The 21,317-nt window shown below is 33.7% G+C and overlaps 3 protein-coding genes across 4 annotated transcripts in view; 1 reads left to right on the plus strand and 2 right to left on the minus strand.

Moving 5' to 3' along the window:
• Positions 1–16,659, minus strand: part of LOC125053704 (repetitive organellar protein-like) — a 28,355-nt gene extending 11,696 nt beyond the window's left edge. For both annotated transcript variants that reach the window (XR_007117616.1, XM_047655201.1), the window contains exons 1-13: positions 16,295–16,659; positions 16,098–16,203; positions 15,643–15,876; positions 15,049–15,119; positions 14,586–14,730; positions 13,648–13,805; positions 12,544–12,593; positions 10,853–10,919; positions 9,458–9,676; positions 7,644–7,782; positions 6,633–6,738; positions 5,187–5,409; positions 4,546–4,725 (exon numbers count right to left, since the gene is read on the minus strand). Coding sequence is in view for 1 of the 2 variants with exons in the window: in XM_047655201.1 (XP_047511157.1) it covers positions 4,546–4,725; positions 5,187–5,409; positions 6,633–6,738; positions 7,644–7,782; positions 9,458–9,676; positions 10,853–10,919; positions 12,544–12,593; positions 13,648–13,805; positions 14,586–14,730; positions 15,049–15,119; positions 15,643–15,876; positions 16,098–16,203; positions 16,295–16,414 (1,818 nt within the window). In the remaining variant the exon portion in view is untranslated. The remainder of the gene's footprint in view (positions 1–4,545; positions 4,726–5,186; positions 5,410–6,632; positions 6,739–7,643; positions 7,783–9,457; positions 9,677–10,852; positions 10,920–12,543; positions 12,594–13,647; positions 13,806–14,585; positions 14,731–15,048; positions 15,120–15,642; positions 15,877–16,097; positions 16,204–16,294) is intronic.
• Positions 16,660–17,287: 628 nt separating this feature from the next.
• Positions 17,288–18,771, plus strand: LOC125053712 (pseudouridine-5'-phosphatase-like). The gene is made up of 4 exons (XM_047655215.1): positions 17,288–17,662; positions 17,774–17,992; positions 18,079–18,311; positions 18,519–18,771. Exons 1-4 carry the CDS (start codon positions 17,608–17,610, stop codon positions 18,696–18,698), a joined length of 687 nt encoding a protein of 228 aa, XP_047511171.1. The 5' UTR covers positions 17,288–17,607; the 3' UTR covers positions 18,699–18,771.
• A 29-nt stretch (positions 18,772–18,800) lies between these two features.
• On the minus strand, positions 18,801–21,080 carry LOC125053711 (pseudouridine-5'-phosphatase-like). The gene is made up of 4 exons (XM_047655214.1): positions 20,762–21,080; positions 20,463–20,681; positions 20,078–20,310; positions 18,801–19,525 (listed from the first exon to the last, which is right to left on the minus strand). Exons 1-4 carry the CDS (start codon positions 20,817–20,819, stop codon positions 19,346–19,348), a joined length of 690 nt encoding a protein of 229 aa, XP_047511170.1. The 5' UTR covers positions 20,820–21,080; the 3' UTR covers positions 18,801–19,345.
• Positions 21,081–21,317: the final 237 nt, after the last annotated feature.

Genomic DNA, 21,317 nt, shown 5'->3' on the forward strand with positions numbered 1-21,317 from the left:
CGGCGAACGTAAAAAAGCATACAATTCAGCCTCCAGGTCCTTCAAGCGAGAAATCGCTAAAGCAAAGTCAGAGCACATTGCCAGATTTGGTGAGAAATTGGCCCACCTCCCTTCGGGAACTCGAGCCTTCTGGTCTCTTGCCAAAGCTGTCCAAGGGAATTTCTGTCTGCCCTCAATTCCACCACTGCATAGGGAGGATGACTCACTGGCCCATACCGCGAAAGAGAAGGCCGATCTTCTAGGCTGTCTCTTTGCGTCGAACTCCACTTTGGATGATCAAGGGAAGGAACCATCGACATTATTGCGGTGTGATACTACGATGCCCGAAGTTATATTCCGGCAACGTGCTATCCGTAAAGCTTTGTCTTCCTTGGACATCCATAAGTCGAGCGGACCCGATGGCATCCCTCCAATTGTGCTGCGTACTTGTGCTCCTGAGTTGGCTCCGGTCCTAACGCGCCTTTTCCGGTACCTTTACACGCTCGGCACTGTTCCGAAGTGCTGGAAGATCGCTTCGATACATCCGATCCCTAAAAAAGGCGATCGCTCTGATCCGTCCAACTATCGCCCAATAGCTATAACCTCCTTGTTCTCCAAAATAATGGAAACCATTATTAACAGCCAGCTCCTGAGGTATCTAGAGGGCCACCAGCTGATTAGCGATTCTCAGTACGGCTTTCGTCGTGGTCGCTCAGCTGGTGACCTCCTTGTATACCTTACACATAGGTGGGCAGAGGCAATTGAGTCCAAGGGGGAGGCGCTGGCGGTAAGTTTGGACATAGCGAAAGCCTTCGATCGGGTGTGGCACAGAGCACTGCTCTCGAAGCTTCCAGCCTACGGGCTCCCTGAGAAATTATGCAACTGGATTTCCAGCTTTCTCGCTGATCGGAGCATCAAAGTCGTCATCGACGGAGCATGCTCCGACCTGAAACCTGTGAATGCTGGTGTCCCACAAGGCTGTGTCCTATCCCCGACCCTGTTTATTCTGCATATCAATGATATGTTGCAGCTTAGCAACATTCATTGCTATGCGGACGACAGCACTGGGGATACTTTTTACACTGGCCGGGCAGGTATTTCTCGGGCTGTTGTCGATGAGTACCGGAACAAACTTGTGTCTGAAGTCGAAACTCTTCTACGTGGAGTCTCAGACTGGGGCAGACAAAACCTAGTCCAATTTAACCCCAAGAAGACACAAGTTTGCGCGTTTTCCGCTAAAAAAACACCCTTTGTCGCTACTCCTCTTTTCGAAAACACTCTTCTTAAAGCCACAGCCAGCATTGAAATACTTGGCGTTGACATATCGAACGACGTTCAGTTTCGCGGTCACTTGGAGGGAAAGGCTAAATTAGCCTCCAAAAAGCTTGGTGTGCTCAGCAAGGCGAGGCGGTACTTCACTCCGGGCCACCGCATGCAACTATATAAAGCGCAAATTCGGCCCCACATGGAGTACTGCTCTCACCTCTGGGCGGGGGCTCCCCAGTACCAGCTCCTTCCACTTGACCGTATTCAACGCAGAGCGGTTCGAATCGTCGACGACCAATCCCTTTCCGAGCGGCTTGATCCTTTGGCGTTGCGTAGAGATGTGGGGTCTCTCTGCATCTTCTACCGCATTTACCATGGAGAGTGTTCAGAGGAGTTGTTCGGATTAATACCTGCAGCTGAGTTTCGTCATCGGACGTCGAGGCAGAGTACGAAATTCCACCCGTATCACCTCGACGTCCGCCGTTCCACAACTGAGCGTTTTTCAAGGCAGTTTTTGCCGCGCACCACCACTTTGTGGAACCAGCTGCCCATTGAGGTATTTCCGAACCAATTCGACTTAGGGTCCTTCAAGAAAAGAGCGTACCGATTCCTGAAAGGCCGGCAACGCACTCGCGAGCCCTCCGGCATTGAGAGTGTCCATGGGCGGCGGTATCACTTAACATCAGGTGAGCCTCCTGTCCGTTTGCCCCCTGTTTTATAAAAAAAAAAAAAAAAAAAAAAACCTCTGGGCGGGAGCTCCCCAGTACCAGCTCCTTCCACTTGACCGTATTCAACGAAGAGCGGTTCGAATCGTCGACGACCAGTCACTTTCAGTGCGGCTTGATCCCTTGGCGTTGCGTAGAGATGTGGGATCTCTCTGCATCTTCTACCGCATTTACCATGGAGAGTGTTCAGAGGAGTTGTTCGGTCTAATACCTGCAGCTGAGTTTCATCATCGGACGTCAAGGCAAAATACAAAATACCATCCGTATCACCTCGACGTCCGTCGTTCCACAACAGAGCGTTTTCTAAGGCAGTTTTTGCCGCGCACCACCACTATGTGGAACCAGCTGCCCACAGAAGTATTTCCGAACCAATTCGACTTAGGGTCCTTCAAGAAAAGAGCGTACCAATTCCTGAAAGGCCGGCAACGCACTTGCGAGCCTTCCGGCATTGTGAGTGTCCATGGGCGGCGGTATCACTTAACATCAGGTGAGCCTCCTGCCCGTTTGCCTCTATTACATAAAAAAAAAAAAAAAAAAAAAAAAAAAACCCTATATATCAATAATTGCGAACAAAGATTTAAGCACGAATACTAATAAGGAGAAAATGAAGGCTTGTAGCGATATAACAGAGAAGTAAACATTTTTATAAGTACCTGCATCTCAAAAAAATTACCACATTATTTAATCAAAACATGTAATTTTTCAGATTTAATCTAGCAAATATAAGGTCAAGAGACAAAAAACAATTGATGAATCAGTGGAAGTGCACTAAATTGAATACAAAAAAAGAGTTGTCATCTTATCGCCGTGAAACATCAAAAACTGGAGGTGGAACAAAGCCACCATCACATTCTCCAGACACAATGGATATGGCAGAGATGGTACCGCAACGGTTTGAAGTAGATTTCAATGAATTTGATTGTGATGGTGTTGAGGTAGGAATGTTAATTATAAATATGATGTATGGTGATGTTCAAGGTTCAACCTTTCAAGCATAGGCATATGCTCACAACAGTACTTTATTCCCCTACAGGGTAGTTAGAGATATTGTCATCCTCAAAACTTCCATGGTGCACTTGTAGTACCGAAACTCTGTCCAGCCAGAAGTGAGACCGTTCCCACTTATAATGGACAGTGGGTATAATACACCTTAATACCTGAGTGCGAACCACTCACCATGATACTTAAATTAATAGATGTTATTTATATATTTCAGGATATTACAAATAAAATCATTTTGGAAACAATTGATATCCCAAAAGCAAATAAAGCCAACAATGACAAGGTAATAAATCAGTTTTGACATAACTTGAATACTAAAAAAGCCAAAAGGTGTGCACAACAGTGACAACATAACTTAACAATTTCATTATTTTGTAGGATTAAAGAAAGGTTAAAGAAAATCAATGATGGCAAGCAATTTTGTGTCGAACTGAACAACAAGAATCCCCAAACAACTCCAAAAAACCTACAAGGAAGACACCGGTATTATATTTAAATTATCTCTATCTCTAAATAGAATAAAAGAAAGTTGCTTTCCAGGTCTGTAGCATGTGCTACAAATTATATTATTAACACATTTATCTAATTATATTAATATAAATGTGTTAAAAATGTTTATAATATGAATTATAAAAAAAAATAAGTTTTGCATGGACAGAGCTTAAATTAATATTCTCTTATTTGTTGCAGAAAGCAAGTAGTAGTTTTAGTTTTGGAGAAGCCTTGTAGATGCACAACCAAGTAATGATTAATTTAAAATTACAAACCGAAATTCTGATGAAGACTAATGTCACTTAAAAATAAATAGTATAATGAAATAAAAATGTTTTAAAGATAAATAGTGTTTAATTTGTTTAATGTAAGAGAATAATAATAAATATTTATTTATTTAATTTTTCAAATGTAAACTGAACTTTATTAACTTTAATGACTCCTTTTCCAGTCTTTGATTATTTAATTGTAATTAATTATTTGCATGCAATCAAAAACTATTTTTAATAATGCCAAAGAAGTATAACTTCTTACGCGCGTACATAAGTACACGCACCCTTTTTTTTTTAATTATTAAAGTACAATGTGTCTCGACCAAGGAGGTTCCAATTCAATTTAAGTACACATTATCTGTGGTGAGCGCGCTGCGCGCGCAACGTTCTAGTTCAGACCCTATAGACCAATAACAGACTTTTGCTTCTTTCATATTGCATTTTATTTAATGTACCTATAGCCATTATATTAAATAAAGTAGTGTATGCAACTGCTTATAATTAGGTATTAAAAAAAATTAATACCCTCTATTATATGACAGTTGCATAAACTACTATTTTACTGTTGAACTATAATGACGTAAAAATATTGTCAACATAACAAGTAAAACACAGACTCAACAATGTTTTATACATAGAGCACAGAACATTATGACAATTGAAAAGGCAAAAAATTCAAATGGTCATAACTTTTTAACCCTAACTGTTTATCCGATATTTTGGAATTTAAAATGTATATTTACATTTAAGAATACAAGATTTGTTTAGTCGGATTGTATGTTCGCTATGCTCTGTGGAGTCACACTTACTTGTAGATACAATGTTTTCAATTCGCCGTTTTCCTTGAGCGTGTCTTTCAGCTGTGCGCTGTAGTTTTCCAATTCCCTTAACAAATCCGCATTCGCTTCCTGCACTAGTGACGCCCTGCTGCCTCGCTCAATTTTCAACTTCTCATAGTCCATTTCCAGTTCAGTGTATTTGATTTCAATCTATAAGAATTAAGAAATTCTAAGTTTGTAATGTATTATTTACAAACAGCGACACTTAAGTGCGGGAGTCGATTACAAATAAACTATTTCTTCCGCAACTTTTTAGTCGTTTTTTTTAAATATTGTAACAAACATTTTTAATCAAAAATATTTTGTTTTTTTCCGCGTTTATGGAACTTATAACCACAAATTATTTACTCCATGTTTTATTGTTTTTATACAATATGCAATAAGTTTATAACCTAAATTTATTTTGTTTAAGAACACTCTTTTTAAGGAGAACTTAAGAAAAGGACTAGAAGGAAAAATCTTAACTGCTTAGTTTTAGTATTTTTTCCTATTTCTCACACAAGGCCAATAAGCTTGACGCTGTAAAGGCGACTCTATATGTTATTTCTTTAGATTGTAATCAACAAGTTTCCCCCAGAAATTTAATGATATCAAAACCGTAAACCACTCACACTTTTTATCTCGCTCTTGACATCTTCCATCTCTTTTCTGAGCATTTCATTTTGTTGTCTGTACGTCTCCACTAATTCACTATCTGAATGTGTACCAAGTAATTCCAATTTATTCTGTAGAACCGCTATTCTTGAATTGAGTTGTAACTCTATACCTTTTTGTTCCTCTAATTTCGAACGCAATTCAGACTCTAGCTTTCTGTGCTGTTCTAATCTTCTTTCCCTGAAAATATTTTTTTTTTTAATTTTAGTTATTTATGCTCTAAAACAAATTTCTTTTGTAAATAAATTATTTGAAAATACAAATTTTTTAAAATTTTGAGGCTTTTCTATAGTAATACAGTCAAAACCGGTTATAACGACATTGAAGGGACCGTATAGTTGCCGACGTTATATCCGATAGTCGTTATAAGCAATGTCATATATTATATATACACAAGTATAGTTCATATGTATGTACAATACATACAAGTTATATTATCATAGTTATCTATCTAGAATAGGTAGGTATGGGTTATAATATGGTATGTTAATATTATAATATGTAAACGAGTCAAAAAAGAAACAAAAATATTTATTACGAAATATTTAGGTACAAAAGTAATCAGTCATTTTGGTCTGTTTTTTTTAGCCCAGTCTCAAATATTTTTTGCATTTTACGTTTCATACTCCTCAAGGTATGAGTATCACCAGTATCAAACTGTTCGTTAAAGGCAACAAATTTTTGCAAAATCGTTACAGCGTTAAGAGCCTCCGAAATCGTTGTTGGCTGAAACTGTTCGTTGGGAGAAAGTGCGTAGGTAATAATATGCCTAAATATTCATTCAACGCCTCTAAATAAGATTTAAAATCGTTTGTATTGTTTTGTTTTGCTGAGACAAGAAGCGGTTGGTCGTTATAGCCGATGAATATCGATAAAATTTCGTCGTTGTAAGCGATATGTCGCTGTATCCGATGTTGTTATAAGCGGTTTGTTTACTGAATAGTTTACTAGGGATTCGGACGGGACCGTACAATCTGGTTGTAATAACCGATAGGTCGTTGTAAACGATGTCGTTATAAACGGTTTTGACTGTAATTCTTAAAATTCTGACTTAAAATTGAGGTCACTGACCCTATGGCCCGTGACTTCCCAGTTGTACTGTGTAGCAATATAGAGAAATAATTCTATTAATTTCAGTTTTTTTTTTTATAGAACGGGCAGGAGGCTCACCTGATGTTAAGTGATACCGCCGCCCATGGACACTCTCATGGGCTCGCGAGTGCGTTGCCGGCCTTTTAAGAATAGGTACGCTCTTTTCAGTAACGAAAAAAGACAAATTAAATTAATGTACGATAATTTAATAAAATTATGTACATTCATATAAATTTAAATTATATTACTTTTCGTATTAAATATAATTTAGTAAATTTATTTTAATATAAAACCCCATTGTAGTAGAATACCTTTTATTAATTTCCTCTTGAAGTTGTCCAACCTTCTGTATTTGCTGTTTATATCGACTCAATATTTCCTTTAAGGTTGCAAGTTTCCCCGGTGATGGTGCATCTCCTAGAACATAGGTAATAAACCAATTTGATTGACGTGAATCTACATTGATGTGAAATTACCAAAGTTGTAGCGAAATAGTTAAAAAAGAATGAGTTACATTATCAGATAAAAAAACGTGTGTGTACTTATGTACACGCGTTAGAAGTTATACTTCTTTGGTGAAAAAAAACGACACTAACAATAGAAAAAACAGAAAAAATCTTCGTAAAAATTTACTCTCATCATTTTTCCCTAACAAAAGAAGTATAACTTCAAAAACTTCCAAAAATAAAATAACAATTGTACGCACTCACGACTAAGGCGAATTTTTTAACTAATTACATCTGTATGTAAAAATTTCTTTACAAATGTAAATAATAATAATCCAGTGGCGCTACAACCCTACATGGATCTTGGCCTCAGACTGCATCCGTTTCTTGATCATTTTTATTTCATAGACAATTCTTCTGTCTGACACTTGTCATCGACATTCCTAAAGCTTAGGTTTCCTAGAAAAGCGGTGCCGTTAACTAACGGCCGTCTTTACTTTTTTAACATAATGCAAAAAAACATCATTTTCGCTCGTCCAAGTCACGTTTTCATTCATGGTATTAATTAATTAACTAATGTTTATCACCGCTACGACGGCCATCATGCTAATGACAGCGCCGCTATTTGACGTTACGGTGACACTCAACGTTCTCTAGAAAACCTACTCCGATGTTATTTATAGACAACGTATGGGTGATGTCACCCAACGTTACATTACGGCCGTTGGATAACGGCACCGCTTTTCTAGGAAACCTAAGCTTTACGATGCTTTTCTTCACCATACGAGCCAGTGTTAGAAGTCCATCCGGACCTACTACCTCACGGATGACAGTCACAAGCTAATGTCAACACTGTTTTTTTATAAATATACTCACCAATATTAAAACTATTATCTGGCAACACTTCATGTAAGATCTGATTTAGTGTTGATCGCCAATTTTCATATTCTCGCTGACATCCAGTTAGTTTGTTACGACACAGAACTAATTCTTGCGCTGTTACCTCGAGCTTGGTCTGAAAAGTTTCTTTATTTAAAACATGTATAGGTATGTTATCTAAAGCTGGCGGCTTCAACACATTTACACTTTGTGCTTGTGTAGTGTCTGTGAATAAGCGCGACTGTCAATGTCAAACTGAATATGCATCATGAAAAGACTGTCCGTCTCTCTCGCGCTCGGTCAAGCTTATGAGTATAAAAGAGACAGTTACTGTTTTGCTTTTGCTACTGTTTATGTTGATCTTTACTGTACATGTTGATCTTTTTTCTCATTATTATTTTGTCTGTGATTGTTTACTTTTTTGTTTGGAGGTTAGAATACTTTGAAAAAAATGTCTTATGAAATATATTCCGTCTAAATATTACCAAGACAATCTCGTGAAATGGTGTACAATGTTTTTAATTATTTTACGCATCTTAATAAAAACAGTTTACCTACTGAAAAAATTTAATTTTTAATTTGACATCAGATGCGACTGGGGTTTCTAAGAGGAGCATTGAAAGAATTGTTAGTGAAGTAAAAGTGAAGTGTGTTGAGCTAGATGGAGCTTATGTCGAAAAATGAAAAATTCTTTACACAATCTACTCTTATACGTTCTTGGTCGGGCTTAGAACTTTTGGATCCACCCTCGTATGCACATAATATTTATATGTATTTGACACATTTTTATTTATTTACAACCCACTCAACCTTACTAAAACCAGAGTAGACTTAAATATATGGCTTGGCAAAAAAGTCATATTTTAAACATTCTGTATAGTGAAATTGCATTAGTGTGAGTACTGTGAACGCGTCAGCTTTCGATAACCGACCTATACACTGCTTTTCTGAATGCTGATCTTTATACTAAAGTATACTTCTTGTGCAACACTAGTAAAATTATAATATATACTATATGAAGTTTTATGTAGAATTTATTACTTTAAGTATATATGTCATAAGTATATCAAATGGAAGAGACTAGCCCACGACTCAGGGAACATTTATTTATATTATTGTTAATATATATTAACCGTCTGTGTTTCTAATAAAATACCACATAACCGATCCGATTTTTTGAAGTGAAAACTTCTTTAGCGGCGTTATACACTTTTTTGGAATGGGTAAAAAATTTTAAACTCGCGTCAGGACACGTGACCTGATCGAAAAATTCGTTACGTAATGCTTAAACGCTTCCAACGGCATTTTATTCCAGTTATATTTCAGTAGTAAGACTGGATAGTCCAGTCCAGTCAAGACTATAGACTGTTATTTTCAAAAAAAAATTGTGCGTGTACTAGGTGTACACACGTAAGAAGTGAAACTTTCTTTACGATCTTATTTTTCGAAAAATGATCTACTATATGCAACTTTTCAGAAATTCGTTAAATTAAATAAAGTTTAACAATAGGCTTTAATTATCATAGACATGAATACAAATATTTCATTTTGCCTTATTACTACGTAGATAATTATAGAATTTAATTAATTGTAATAGAATTATTACTATCATTGAAAAACGTGACGATTTGCTACAAAATTTCTCCCATACGTCGATAAAGAACTTTCATTCCAACGCCGATAAAGAAGACTTCAAAAAGCAACATGGCGCGTAACGGAAAAATGTGACGCGTAACGAAAAAATTTTACACTAAATTTTTTTCCAACCCCGATAAAGAAGTTTCACTTCAAAAAATAATAAAGCAACTTACTCCAAGCTCTTTAACCTGTTCCCTTGAAGAATTCCTTTCGGTAGTCAATTGGCTGACTTTTTCCTTTAACCGAGCTGTCTCCCCACTGACCAATCTAGTCTGTGCCGCTTCTAATTCATTGGCCAGCCGATTTATAGTAGCACCTTTCTCTATTAAAATCTCTTCTTTTTCTCTATCCCGTTCCATACATCTCTTCTCTAGGTGTTTTATTTCTCTATCCTAGAAAACGACATGTTGAATTGGTTAAAATATATTATATAAAAAGTATATTAATTATATAATATTAAAAAAATGCATTAATTATACTTAACAATATTTTATGGGCACACATTTATAGTAATTTAGTATGGATAAAAGTATGATTAGTTTATTAAACCTTGTTTAATTCTGTAATTTAATATATTCCTTGTAATTTGTTTGTATGTCTTTGAGGTTTCACACCATTTTGAGTTGAAGCACGAACCTATTCATTAAATATATATATTTCAAATAATGATTATCAATGTTTATGTGCGACTCTCATACCGTAGGTTCGAACCCCAACAACAACAGTGCAGCAGCCATGTTGAAAATATCGTGATGAAAACGGCATTACTTAGGAAGCGTTCAAGTATTATGTCACGCAATTTTTCGCAAATATAGTAAAACGTTTCGTGACCTAGTGACTCTTTATACCTAAAAGTTAACCATTATGTGGTGTAAAGGAAAGTGGAAAATAAAATTAACAATAACTAATTCAATTCCCGCCCCGCATCGTAACGTTTTACAAAGCCCCCCCCCCCCCCCTCAAATTCGTTACGTAATACTTGAACGCTACCTTGACCCAAAAACCGAGGTGTGTCAGGCACAGAAGACTCATCATCTTTTTGCCAATTAAGAAGAAAGATTCCGAACCAGATACAGAAATCGAGACCAAGCGCCACTGATTTTTATCAAACTCATAAAATAACCTGTTTTTCGACATAAAAACAGTACTATTTTATTATAAATTTTAACAATTAATATATCTTATATATAAAATTCTCGTGTCACAATGTTAGTAACCATACTCCTCCGAAACGGCTTGACCGCATTTTATTAAATTTTATATGCATATTCAGTAGGTCTGAGAATCGGCTACTATCTATTTTCATACCCCTAAGTGATAAGGGTTGTCCACCCCTAACATTTAAGTTTTGGACGAAATTTTGATTTTAAATTTTTTTATGTTCCATTAAAAAATACATACAACCCTAAATTTTCACCCCTCTCACCAACCCTTATTTTTATTTGTTAATTAAAATCTTATGACTTGAACTCTGAGGTTTATATAGAGAAAAAGGTAGGCTAAGTAAAATCACATTAAGGAGAAACGAAGTTCGCGGGGACAGCTAGTATATATATTATATATATTACCTTTTCATCAAGCCTACTCTTTGCCTTCATCAAATCATTTTGCAGTCTATCCATTTCTTCTCTATACCTGAAAATAAGTAACCAAAATATATATTAGAACTTTATAGTAATACTAGTGGACCCCACAGACGTTGTCCTGCATGATATTTAAAGCGATTAGGATATTAAGCAAAGTATGAAAGTACCGACTGCAGTGCCATCTGCCGGGCTGATTTGTGAATCTAAACCATTCCCAGATCCCCTTAAACACACACAAAAAATTTCATCAAAATCGGTCCAGTCGTTTGAGAGAAGTTCAGTGACATACACACTCACAGAAGAATTATATACAGGGTGGCCAAACAGTCGTGGATCAAACGCAAATAGAGGATAGATGAGGTCATCAGCGGCAAAAAATTGTTCTACGGGAGGTCTCTAAGGTCAACCCCTGCAGAGTTATGATTTATTTTGGTTTTTATATGAAAATTGCCTTTTTTTTACTAATTCTTCTTAAAATTCGAAAATATCTTCATCCTGTATCTTTTCCATAATATCCACAAGATTGGTACTGATGAGTTCTTGCGTTAGACATACTATTTATAGTTGTTTATTGAGTGTATTGAAGATAATATTAAGTTATACGATATAACATTTTTTCAAATCATAACATTTTGTTTATTTCAGACCCCACTGTGAAAAAAAATTACTCTACCGAAAAGTGACCCTGTATTACAAGTTTTGCCGCATTTAATATGGATTCTGAAAGGTATTACACATGGCCATGAGTCGCTCTAATATCTTTCTAGGACGAAAGAACAACAACGATTCGGACTTATGATAGATTATTATTTACCTACCTGTGACCAGTGCTGTGTGAATCAGACTAGATTAAAAAAATTGGACAGATAGTTGGAGGGTTACGTAGGAATTTGATTAGACGGTGCAGATTAAGTATTATGGTCAGAGTCAGGAATTTTGAGCATTTATTGCAAAATATTTTGTTTCCTACATACAGAAATAATTGTTTTAATACAATTATTATTTCACAATCGTTGCTTGTAATTCTTCCTAGAAAGATATTAGAGCGACTTATAGCCATGTGTAATACCTTTTCAGAATCCCTTTTAAATGCGCCAAAACTTGTAATACAGGGTCACTTTTCGGTAGAGTAATTTTTTTTCACAGTGGGGTCTGAAATAAACAAAATGTTATGATTTGAAAAAATGTTATATCGTATAACATAATATTATCTTCAATACACTCAATAAACAACTATAAATAGTATGTCTAACGCAAGAACTCATCAGTACCAATCTTGTGGATATTATGGAAAAGATACAGGATGAAGATATTTTCGAATTTTAAGAAGAATTAGTAAAAAAAAGGCAATTTTCATATAAAAACCAAAATAAATCATAACTCTGCAGGGGTTGACCTTAGAGACCTCCCGTAGAACAATTTTTTGCCGCTGATGACCTCATCTATCCCCTATTTGCGTTTGATCCACGACTTTTTGGCCACCCTGTATATAAAGATGACCTTTGTGTCACGGTGCTTTACACACGGCGTATACTAAGGCGATTTCTTCATACAAATTATGAATTGCTGGGAATAGAAAGCATCACCTACTTGCTTTTAAAAATGACGATTGAAATATGTAAAACTGTTTGCCCTCTTGCCCCATTGGGGCATTAAAAATTACAATATGGTACCTGTCTTGTTGTTCCCTGAACAATGCGTCCGTATCGTGCGTGTGCGCCACCTGTCAAGAAAATTTTAAGGTTCTATATAGAAAATATACTGCGAAAATTATAATATAATAAAAATTATTTAAAGTAATTGAAATAAAATTTAAGCAAAATGATCGTGGTACTAAAGGTGTGCCATTTAATAAAATTTAATCTGTCTTACCCCCTTATTCATAATAAGTAAAAATAAGTCCAATTACAGCTTTAATTACACTACATCTCTATTCATCACAGCGTGAACCCAATTTGATAGAAAGAGATAAAAGAGTACTTCAGTTAAAAGAGGGCAATTAGAGTATTATTAGTAAGTCTATAGTTATAGTACATTTGTAAATACGAACATTTCGTTCGGTGTATGTAAATATTATGTCCATTAATAACACGCATCTCCAGCATAATATATTAAAACATACAAAAACTTAAAAATGAAATCAATAGTTGACAACACTAATATAAAAATAAGCATGTTACAATAATATTATGGTAGGAATTTAAATCCCACGAAAAAAAAGTGTGTGTGTGTCAGCTACGACGCACGATTGGAGTTTACTCCTTACGAACGATAATTATGATATATATCGAATAGAAAAAAAGGGTAAATGAACGCATGTGCTAAAATTATAAGAGAAACAAACATATATGTGTAATTATTCGGATTATTTATATTACTTCAATAAAGCGTATTACATAAAGTATGTTACAAAACAATATAAATAATAATAAATGCTACTATATGCATTTATTATACAGCATGTGGCAGAACTTCGTAATACGCAAACACACACGTACACTACGCACACATTCAACTCTCAGACTGGAGGTAGTGAACTATACAGTGAGACTACGAAGTATAGCGCAAAGAGGAGACCCCGAGAATGAGATACGCTGTGTAATGTATTCCATCTCATTCTTTTACACGTTCAATCCTACAGATATATATGTTTGTCTCTTTCTACATAACGCCTCAACTTTTCGTGTTACACTTGATTTTACTCCTCATAAAATTTCCGTACCGGGCCTTATAACTGAAATTGTTTCTTAAGGAGTAAACTCCAAAAAGTTAACTACCTTCATAGTATGCAACCTCTGTTGTATCTCTTGTAAGCTAATATTCGCAGACCGCAGCTCCAACCTTAATTGCTCCTTATCTTCATCACTTTCCATCAATTTCTGTGTTAATGACCCCACTTGCTGTTCTAACTCTATTGTCTTATGCTTACTTGATGCTGGAAAATTTATATTATTTATTAAGAAGCGAGTAAACGGATTGGTGGTCTACTAAATTATAGATTCAAGGAGAATTCAAACATTAATAATAATATAACAATAGACTTATGTTCCATAGATGCCCAGAGAGCATTTAAAAATCTAGCTAATCCATCCATCATTTAGGGACAATAATAATAATAAAACTTTAGTCATAACAAAATATGATTGTGACAAAATTGATTTAACGCTAGCCACACTAGCCCCTGTGTTGTTGGTGACTTAATACAATTCTTCTGTGGTACATATAACATTCCATTAAAGACCGTTTGTTCATTATATATTTTTTAATTTCAATAATAATGCTTAGTGTTAAAAATAGTTACACCCATCAGTTTTACATTATTATTATTATTATAGCCTCTATTCGGACATGCCAGTATTTTTCTTTATTTTTCGTATATTGTACTTTTCTTCCACTTTTGGGTGTCCGTTTGCCAGATGGCAAAGGCCTCCTCCAACCTTCTCCATTCTGGCCTTTCTATGGCCACTCTACCCCATGTGGTTCCCGCGACTTGTATAATGTCGTCGTCCCACCTTTTTTGTGGTCTACCTCTCTTTCTCTTTCCATCTCTTAATATACTTATAGTTTTATGTCATTAAAAGAACGAATAGTGTCTTTGGTTACGGTGGGTACATATTAATATAAAACTTCCTAAAGGTATATAGAAACAAATATACATTATTTAAAGAACTAAATATATTTATATTAAATTATTAACAATAATTATACAACATACCAAGTAATGCATGTGCCTCTTGCAATGAGAATTCAGCTTTATCCTTGTCATGTATGGCAGCTTCTAAGCGAGCTCGTAAGCTGTCTACCTCATTGTCTAAGTTCTTCATTTGAGCCGCATATTGCTCTAACTCTTTCACTCTGCCCTAAATAAAGTTGAAAATCATGTAAAAATAATTTTTATATTAATAACAAATATTTTTTTTTGTTTGTTGTATAGTGATTAAGGTTTTCTTTTATATTGCATTTTAGTTAGAAGTCCATTCCTAGCATAACAATATATTTATTTTTTCATGTAAGTATGTATGATTCCCTATCTTATAATATTGTTATACCCTATGCAAAATTCACGTATTATTCTTTACCTACTGACCCAAGAGACAAAGCCTGGCTTAGCTCTGGCATTCAATAGATACAATAATATAAAATAGATATACTGAAAAATATTATTCTATAAAACTTACTTCATACATAACTTTAAGTTGTTCATAATTCTTATTATACCCTTGTCCTGTCCCATAGCCATTCAGGTGTTCTGAAAATTTAAAAAAAAAAATTATTATGGTATTATACATAGTCCTTGTATTTCATAATAGTACAATTATAGTGTATTATATTACTAGCCGTTTCGCGCCCGCTTTGCTGGACGAATTAAAATAAATTTTATGTTTCATTATTTTATTTTTTTTCATATTTTTATTATTCTTCTTTTTAACTAAGAGATAGACTTTTTAATGAAGAAAATTGAAATATTTCGAAAATCGAGTTTTTAACAGATGTTGACGTTTAGAGGTTCTAGGAAGCCTCCCCGAATGTTTCCGCGGTGAAGTCCGTATGGATAAATTTTCATAAAAGTAAAACAGCAATAAAAAAATGAAGGAACGTTGGAATTTAATAAATAAATAGCCATAAACCATCTAGGAAAAATTTCGAATCGAATGGTGGTAGTTTCATGTCGATACGATCAGTGGTTTAGGCGTGATTGAGCCTCAAACGAAGACCATTTTCATTATATATATATAGATAATAGTACAATTATAGTGTATCATATTATTTACCTCTCTCTTGTGGATAATAATGATTCTGTCCATCACCTGCACCATAGGGACTATATTGAAGTTTTACTGGCTCGTCTTGATTCCTCATGTGTTGTATATGATGACTTTTAGGTGTATCACAATATAATTTTGTTGAATGAGACAGAGGCATGCCTTCTTTAAATGTGTTAATGGATTCAGTGTATGTTGGTAAGAGGCCAGTTCCATATTTGTTGTCTGTTGCAAATTGTTTATCTGAAATATATAATATTATTATTATTGTTTATTTATGTACAAAAATATTTTGATACAATAATAAAACTAAGTCCTATTAGTTTAGATTTAAATAGGGGATAGGATAATAATTAGTAAAGGAAAATCAGTAAATTTGGATTGCACGATAACGTCGTGCATGCATAGAAAGCAGTTAGACATTAATGAATTTCTACTGTACACAATAACTATTAAAAACTAACTATTTGCATTTGTATGGTCCAAGGTGCAGTTTCCGCTGCTGTTTACAGAGCTTGCTTCGTCGTCATCTTGAAGATCATCAAAAGCATTCGCAAGTTTATGTTTTAACTGTAAAATAAAACCAATATTAAACATAACGATTGTTTGTATAATTACTTCAAACGTTCACTAGAAACAGAGTAGTTTCCTTTAAGTTTACCTCTGCATCCCGCCTTTTTTGATCTTCAAGTTCTTCTTGTTCTTCTAGTCTATCTTGAGCACTATTATTTATGTGAATGCTTGCAGCACCTTTAAATAAACTCATTCCAGGGCCTTCCATTGTAAGTACAAGAACTGAAACTTTCCAAACTTACACGATTTAGACATTTACATCAAGATAAATTATAACTCATATAGCATAAACTATTGCCATTTTAAATGGCTTTAAGTGTGTTTACAGTGTGGAATATGATGAGTAATAATTATTAAATGTTTTTTAAATTCATTAGCAACAACTAATCTTGAGAACAAATATTTAGATTTCAGAACCACAACATTTCGATAAAACAATCAACAAACCATAAACAATAAATCTTTTCTGTTATTAGAGGCATAGATTATACCACTTTTCTTCACAGATATATAACGACATAACGCAAACAGCAAACAATACGATTTATTCCCGATAAGAATTAAGCATAATATTTTAAACAATTAAGTTCGTATAATAATAAATAATTTATTTACATTCAGATTGATTAATTATAAAAAAAACGCAGAATCAGCCATATATAATATGCACCTTTTCAATAAATTACTTTACCAACTGTTTTCGTATACCCAAACAAAAGATTTCTACAAACATTTTTTTTTTTTTAAATTCTAGCATTCACGTTTCTTTCACTGCATATGCACCAATAAAATTATAGTCGGGTTGCGTTTTTCCGTTATTTTGATCATATAACATACATATATAAAGGACCAGATTCACGGTCAGCCCCGTGGCATCCTCAAAAATGCACTGGGATTTTGACATTAGGATTTAGGGAAGTCTTAAGCTTAGTCTCGTTGTTTAATCTCACCCTAAGGAACATTAAAGTCACAGTCATAACTCATAGTTCAAGTAGAGGGTAGATAAAGAAGAATAGAGTCAGCAACCTTCGTAATGTAGAAATACAAACAAATATACATAAGGTGTCTTAATTTTAATAAGTTTTTTAAATAAACTAAATTTTTCGAAATAAAAATAAATTAAAACAGTTATGACTAGATAGAGATACTCGCGACTGGTCATATTATAAGATAAGAGATATTACTGTGATGGATCAAGGTTAAATGTTGGCTATATAAAATTTATTCTTGTTATATTATTAGTGTGGCTGTAATCATTGTAACCAACACCTTATACGTATTCTACAAACATGATTATATAATCGCATTTATTTAATTTATCGCAAAATTGTAATGTAACAGCTGTAGTAGCAATTAAACAAGTGTTTTTCCTTTTTGATTTAATAATATTATATAGGAAACATGACTTTTAAACCTGTTACTCATGTGTTATTTGATATGGATGGGTTGATATTAAGTAAGTTTCAATCTAAAACAAAATGACAACTATTGTACATTTTGAAATTTTCCTGATAATTTATATAGAAACTACATGCATTTATTATTAATTATATTTCAATGTTTCTAGACACTGAAGATCTTTACACAATGGGTTTTCAAGAAATTGCTTCGCGGTATGGAAAACTTTTTACGTTTGAACTAAAATGCCAAATAATGGGTCAACAAAGTATAGAATTAGCAAAATCAATAATCGAGGCGCTGGAATTACCCATTTCCGTAGATGAATTTCTAGTTGAGACGCGGAAAATTTTTAACGATTTATTTCCATTATGTTCAGTATTGCCAGGTAATGTAACTAAAGCATAAAATTAAAAGCATGACAATATTATAATTTTAGGAAATATTTTTGAAACACATTAAACATTATTTCAGGAGTCGAGAGATTAATTAGGCACTTAAGCAAATGTAATATTCCATTAGGTTTGGCTACAAGTAGTAGTCATGAAACATATGAATTGAAAACTAAGAACCACAAAGATCTGTTTGATTTATTTACTTATAAAACATTGGGATCTTCAGACCCGGATGTGAAACGAGGAAAACCACATCCAGATATATTTTACACGGCTGCTGCTAAGTTTCTCGAGAAACCTAACCCTCAACAAGTAAATACTTATTTTTACTAGCAATGTATTTGTTTTCATCAGTACTGTCTAGATGGCGCTATACTGAATATTTAAAAAGAACTTGTTTTATTAATATGTTAAAAGTAAAAAACAAATCAATAACATTAACTCCACACTGATATGTATTAGATAACCTTCACTTAGGTTAATGGCTACCAAACCTACTAAGAATTTATATCATTTTAGTGTCTGGTCTTTGAAGATTCATTAAATGGGGTACAGGCTGCTACTGCAGCTGGCATGCAAGTTGTATTAATACCAGATTCTCGCCTAGACTATTCATTGGCTTCTGACGCTACACTGATCATTGAATCAATGGAGCATTTTAAACCAGAATTGTTTGGTCTCCCACCAATACAAGAGTAGTAAGTGCAAATATAATTAAACAAGTTTATATATTTTTAATGAATAAAACATGTTATGTTGTTTAAACAAATTTTATCTGTGTTGTAAAATTAATATAATATAAAAATTAAAATAAATATTTTATTGAAAAGTAATATAAACAATAACAAACCTTAACAAAAAAAAATTAATATTTCAGTTTAAAGTACAATGCTTACTAGACTAACTACCTTTTTTCCACATTTAAACCGGGACGGTCATCTTATAATAAAATACTGTCTTTTCATAAAACATGGTTTAAACTTGGTATGGTATTTGTCACCATTATTTTTATATGGAAATAATATTGTAAATAAATAATCACAGCACCATTCAACCATGTTTTATGATAAGAGTAAGTAAAAGGAATTATTATGTAATACACATTACTCTTAAAAATATATAAATATATAACAGTTTCACTGTTTTAACACACATTGTAATATTTAAAAAAAGTCATACAATAGGAAAGCAGATCTAAGAAATGCTGTTAAAATATATTTGAGGTATATCACGGACTAACTAAGCTTGTACATGACAATCTAACTATATAAAGGTGTTGCTTATTGTATAATGTATATAATATACATTTTATGGACTCTTTGAGAAAAATGTCAGACATTTTTGTATTAGTTTGGAAAGGGTGGTAAACCAAAAAGCTCGGGTTGAAATTCTTCTAAAGAATTAAGTACCAGTGTGGAATCTTCCAATAACTTCTTTTCTATTCGAGGGTCAGGAACAACAACAACTTGCATGTTTGCTGCACAAGCTGCTTTCACACCATTAACAGCATCTTCAAATACCAAGCACTGAAAGTTAATTTCAAGTTATTATGTAGACAGATTATACAATTGTCAATTTCAAGAAATATTAATAGTCAGTATACCTAGTGTGTAACTAATATTCATTATTATACAAAAATTTTGGCCATTTTTAAAAACTATATTTTTATTTTATTTTCTTTTTTATTAAACTGAGTTTCGCTTTATATAAAGAAATGAGGTGGTGGTACTTTTTAAAGATTTATTTGTGCAGAAATTCACTTTGTTTAATATTATTAAAGATTTCACACCACATTTTAAATAATTAATAAGGCAAAAGATAAATGCACAGATTAGGTAAACCTTACAGGTCAGTTCTAAAGACAGAAATTTTGTCAGAAGCAAGTTTTGTATATGATAATAATTTAATCAAACTGGTTAGCTAGCTGGTCATTTAATGATGTAATCAATTCATCAATGTACCGGGACAAATGCATTTGATTTTAGAACATTAAGATATTACTGGTTGACAGCAGTTAATATAGTAAGTCTGTGTTACAAATGTTTACCTGTTATGTGTAGTAAATATACTGTACTTACAGCTTCAGGTCTAGGTTTATCTGGGAATCTAGATGCACAGACAAGAAATATTGATGGATCTGGCTTTCCTTGTTTTACTTCTGGGTCAGAAGAGCCCATAGTCAGGTGGTGGAAGTTGTCAAGAAATCCTTTATGGCTCTGCATTTTCTTATTTACACTTTCTTCACTGGAGCTGGTGGCAATTGCTATAGGAACTCCAGTCTTCCTTAAGTGTTCAACCAGTTGTAGAGCTCCTGAAAAACCATAGTTATTTCTAAATAAGCTTCAAATGTTACTAATTAACAGGACTATAATGATAAATCATCCTGTAGCTGTTTTTCTATAATCAAAAATATATCTCTATATAATCACTTATACTATCTAATAATTAGTAATTAGAACGTACCTGGCATTAGTGCAACATTAGGGAATAAAACCTCATAATGTTTTTGACATTCACGCACAAAATCCAATTTTGTAATTGGAAGGTCCAAAGTTTCTACTATTTTTTCCGCACATTCCCGGCCTTGGAATCCAAGTAGGCTCTTTTTCAATTCCCATGTAAAAGTTTTACCATACGTTGCACAAACATTTGTAAATGCTTGTGTGTAAAAAATTTCTGAATCTGTAAATGGAGTGTACGTAAGCTTAATGTGCACAATGCCCAACGCTAAGTTTTAATCATGTATAAAATTCAAAATTTACCAATCAGAAGTCCATCCAAATCAAATAGAACATGAGTTACTTTTTGATAAGACATCATTACAATAAAGTTAATTGAAAGGTAAAAATGGGTTAGAATACTGAATAGGATAGGATAGGAATTATTTTATGATAACTAGAAAATAGTTAAATTTAACTATTATCTAACCGGAAGTTAGAAAAAGAAATTAGTTACTGTCAATGTCACTTTTGTCCACGTAATGATGATGATGATATTAATTTGTCCACGTAAGAAGTAGAGGTAAAATAATTATATAATATACTTCATCTGCGACTAACAAAATTCCAGATCGCTTGATTCAAAGACACAAGAAAATAGAGGACTGAAAATACTTACAAGTTTTGTACAACTATGAAACCATAATATAACTTATTTCTATTATGTGGCAAATCTAATGATAAAATATTTTTATAGAAGCTATTCCATAAAACACGTTGCATAAAATGGCAGATCTGGCACAACCTAAACTTTTAAGGGTATTGGGAGTCATTATGATCATCTAGAATCAATAAAATAAATTTGGCTCTTTCGTCAAAT

Source organism: Pieris napi, chromosome 11 (genome assembly GCF_905475465.1).
Source record: "Pieris napi chromosome 11, ilPieNapi1.2, whole genome shotgun sequence".
Taxonomy (NCBI): Eukaryota; Metazoa; Arthropoda; class Insecta; order Lepidoptera; family Pieridae; genus Pieris; species Pieris napi.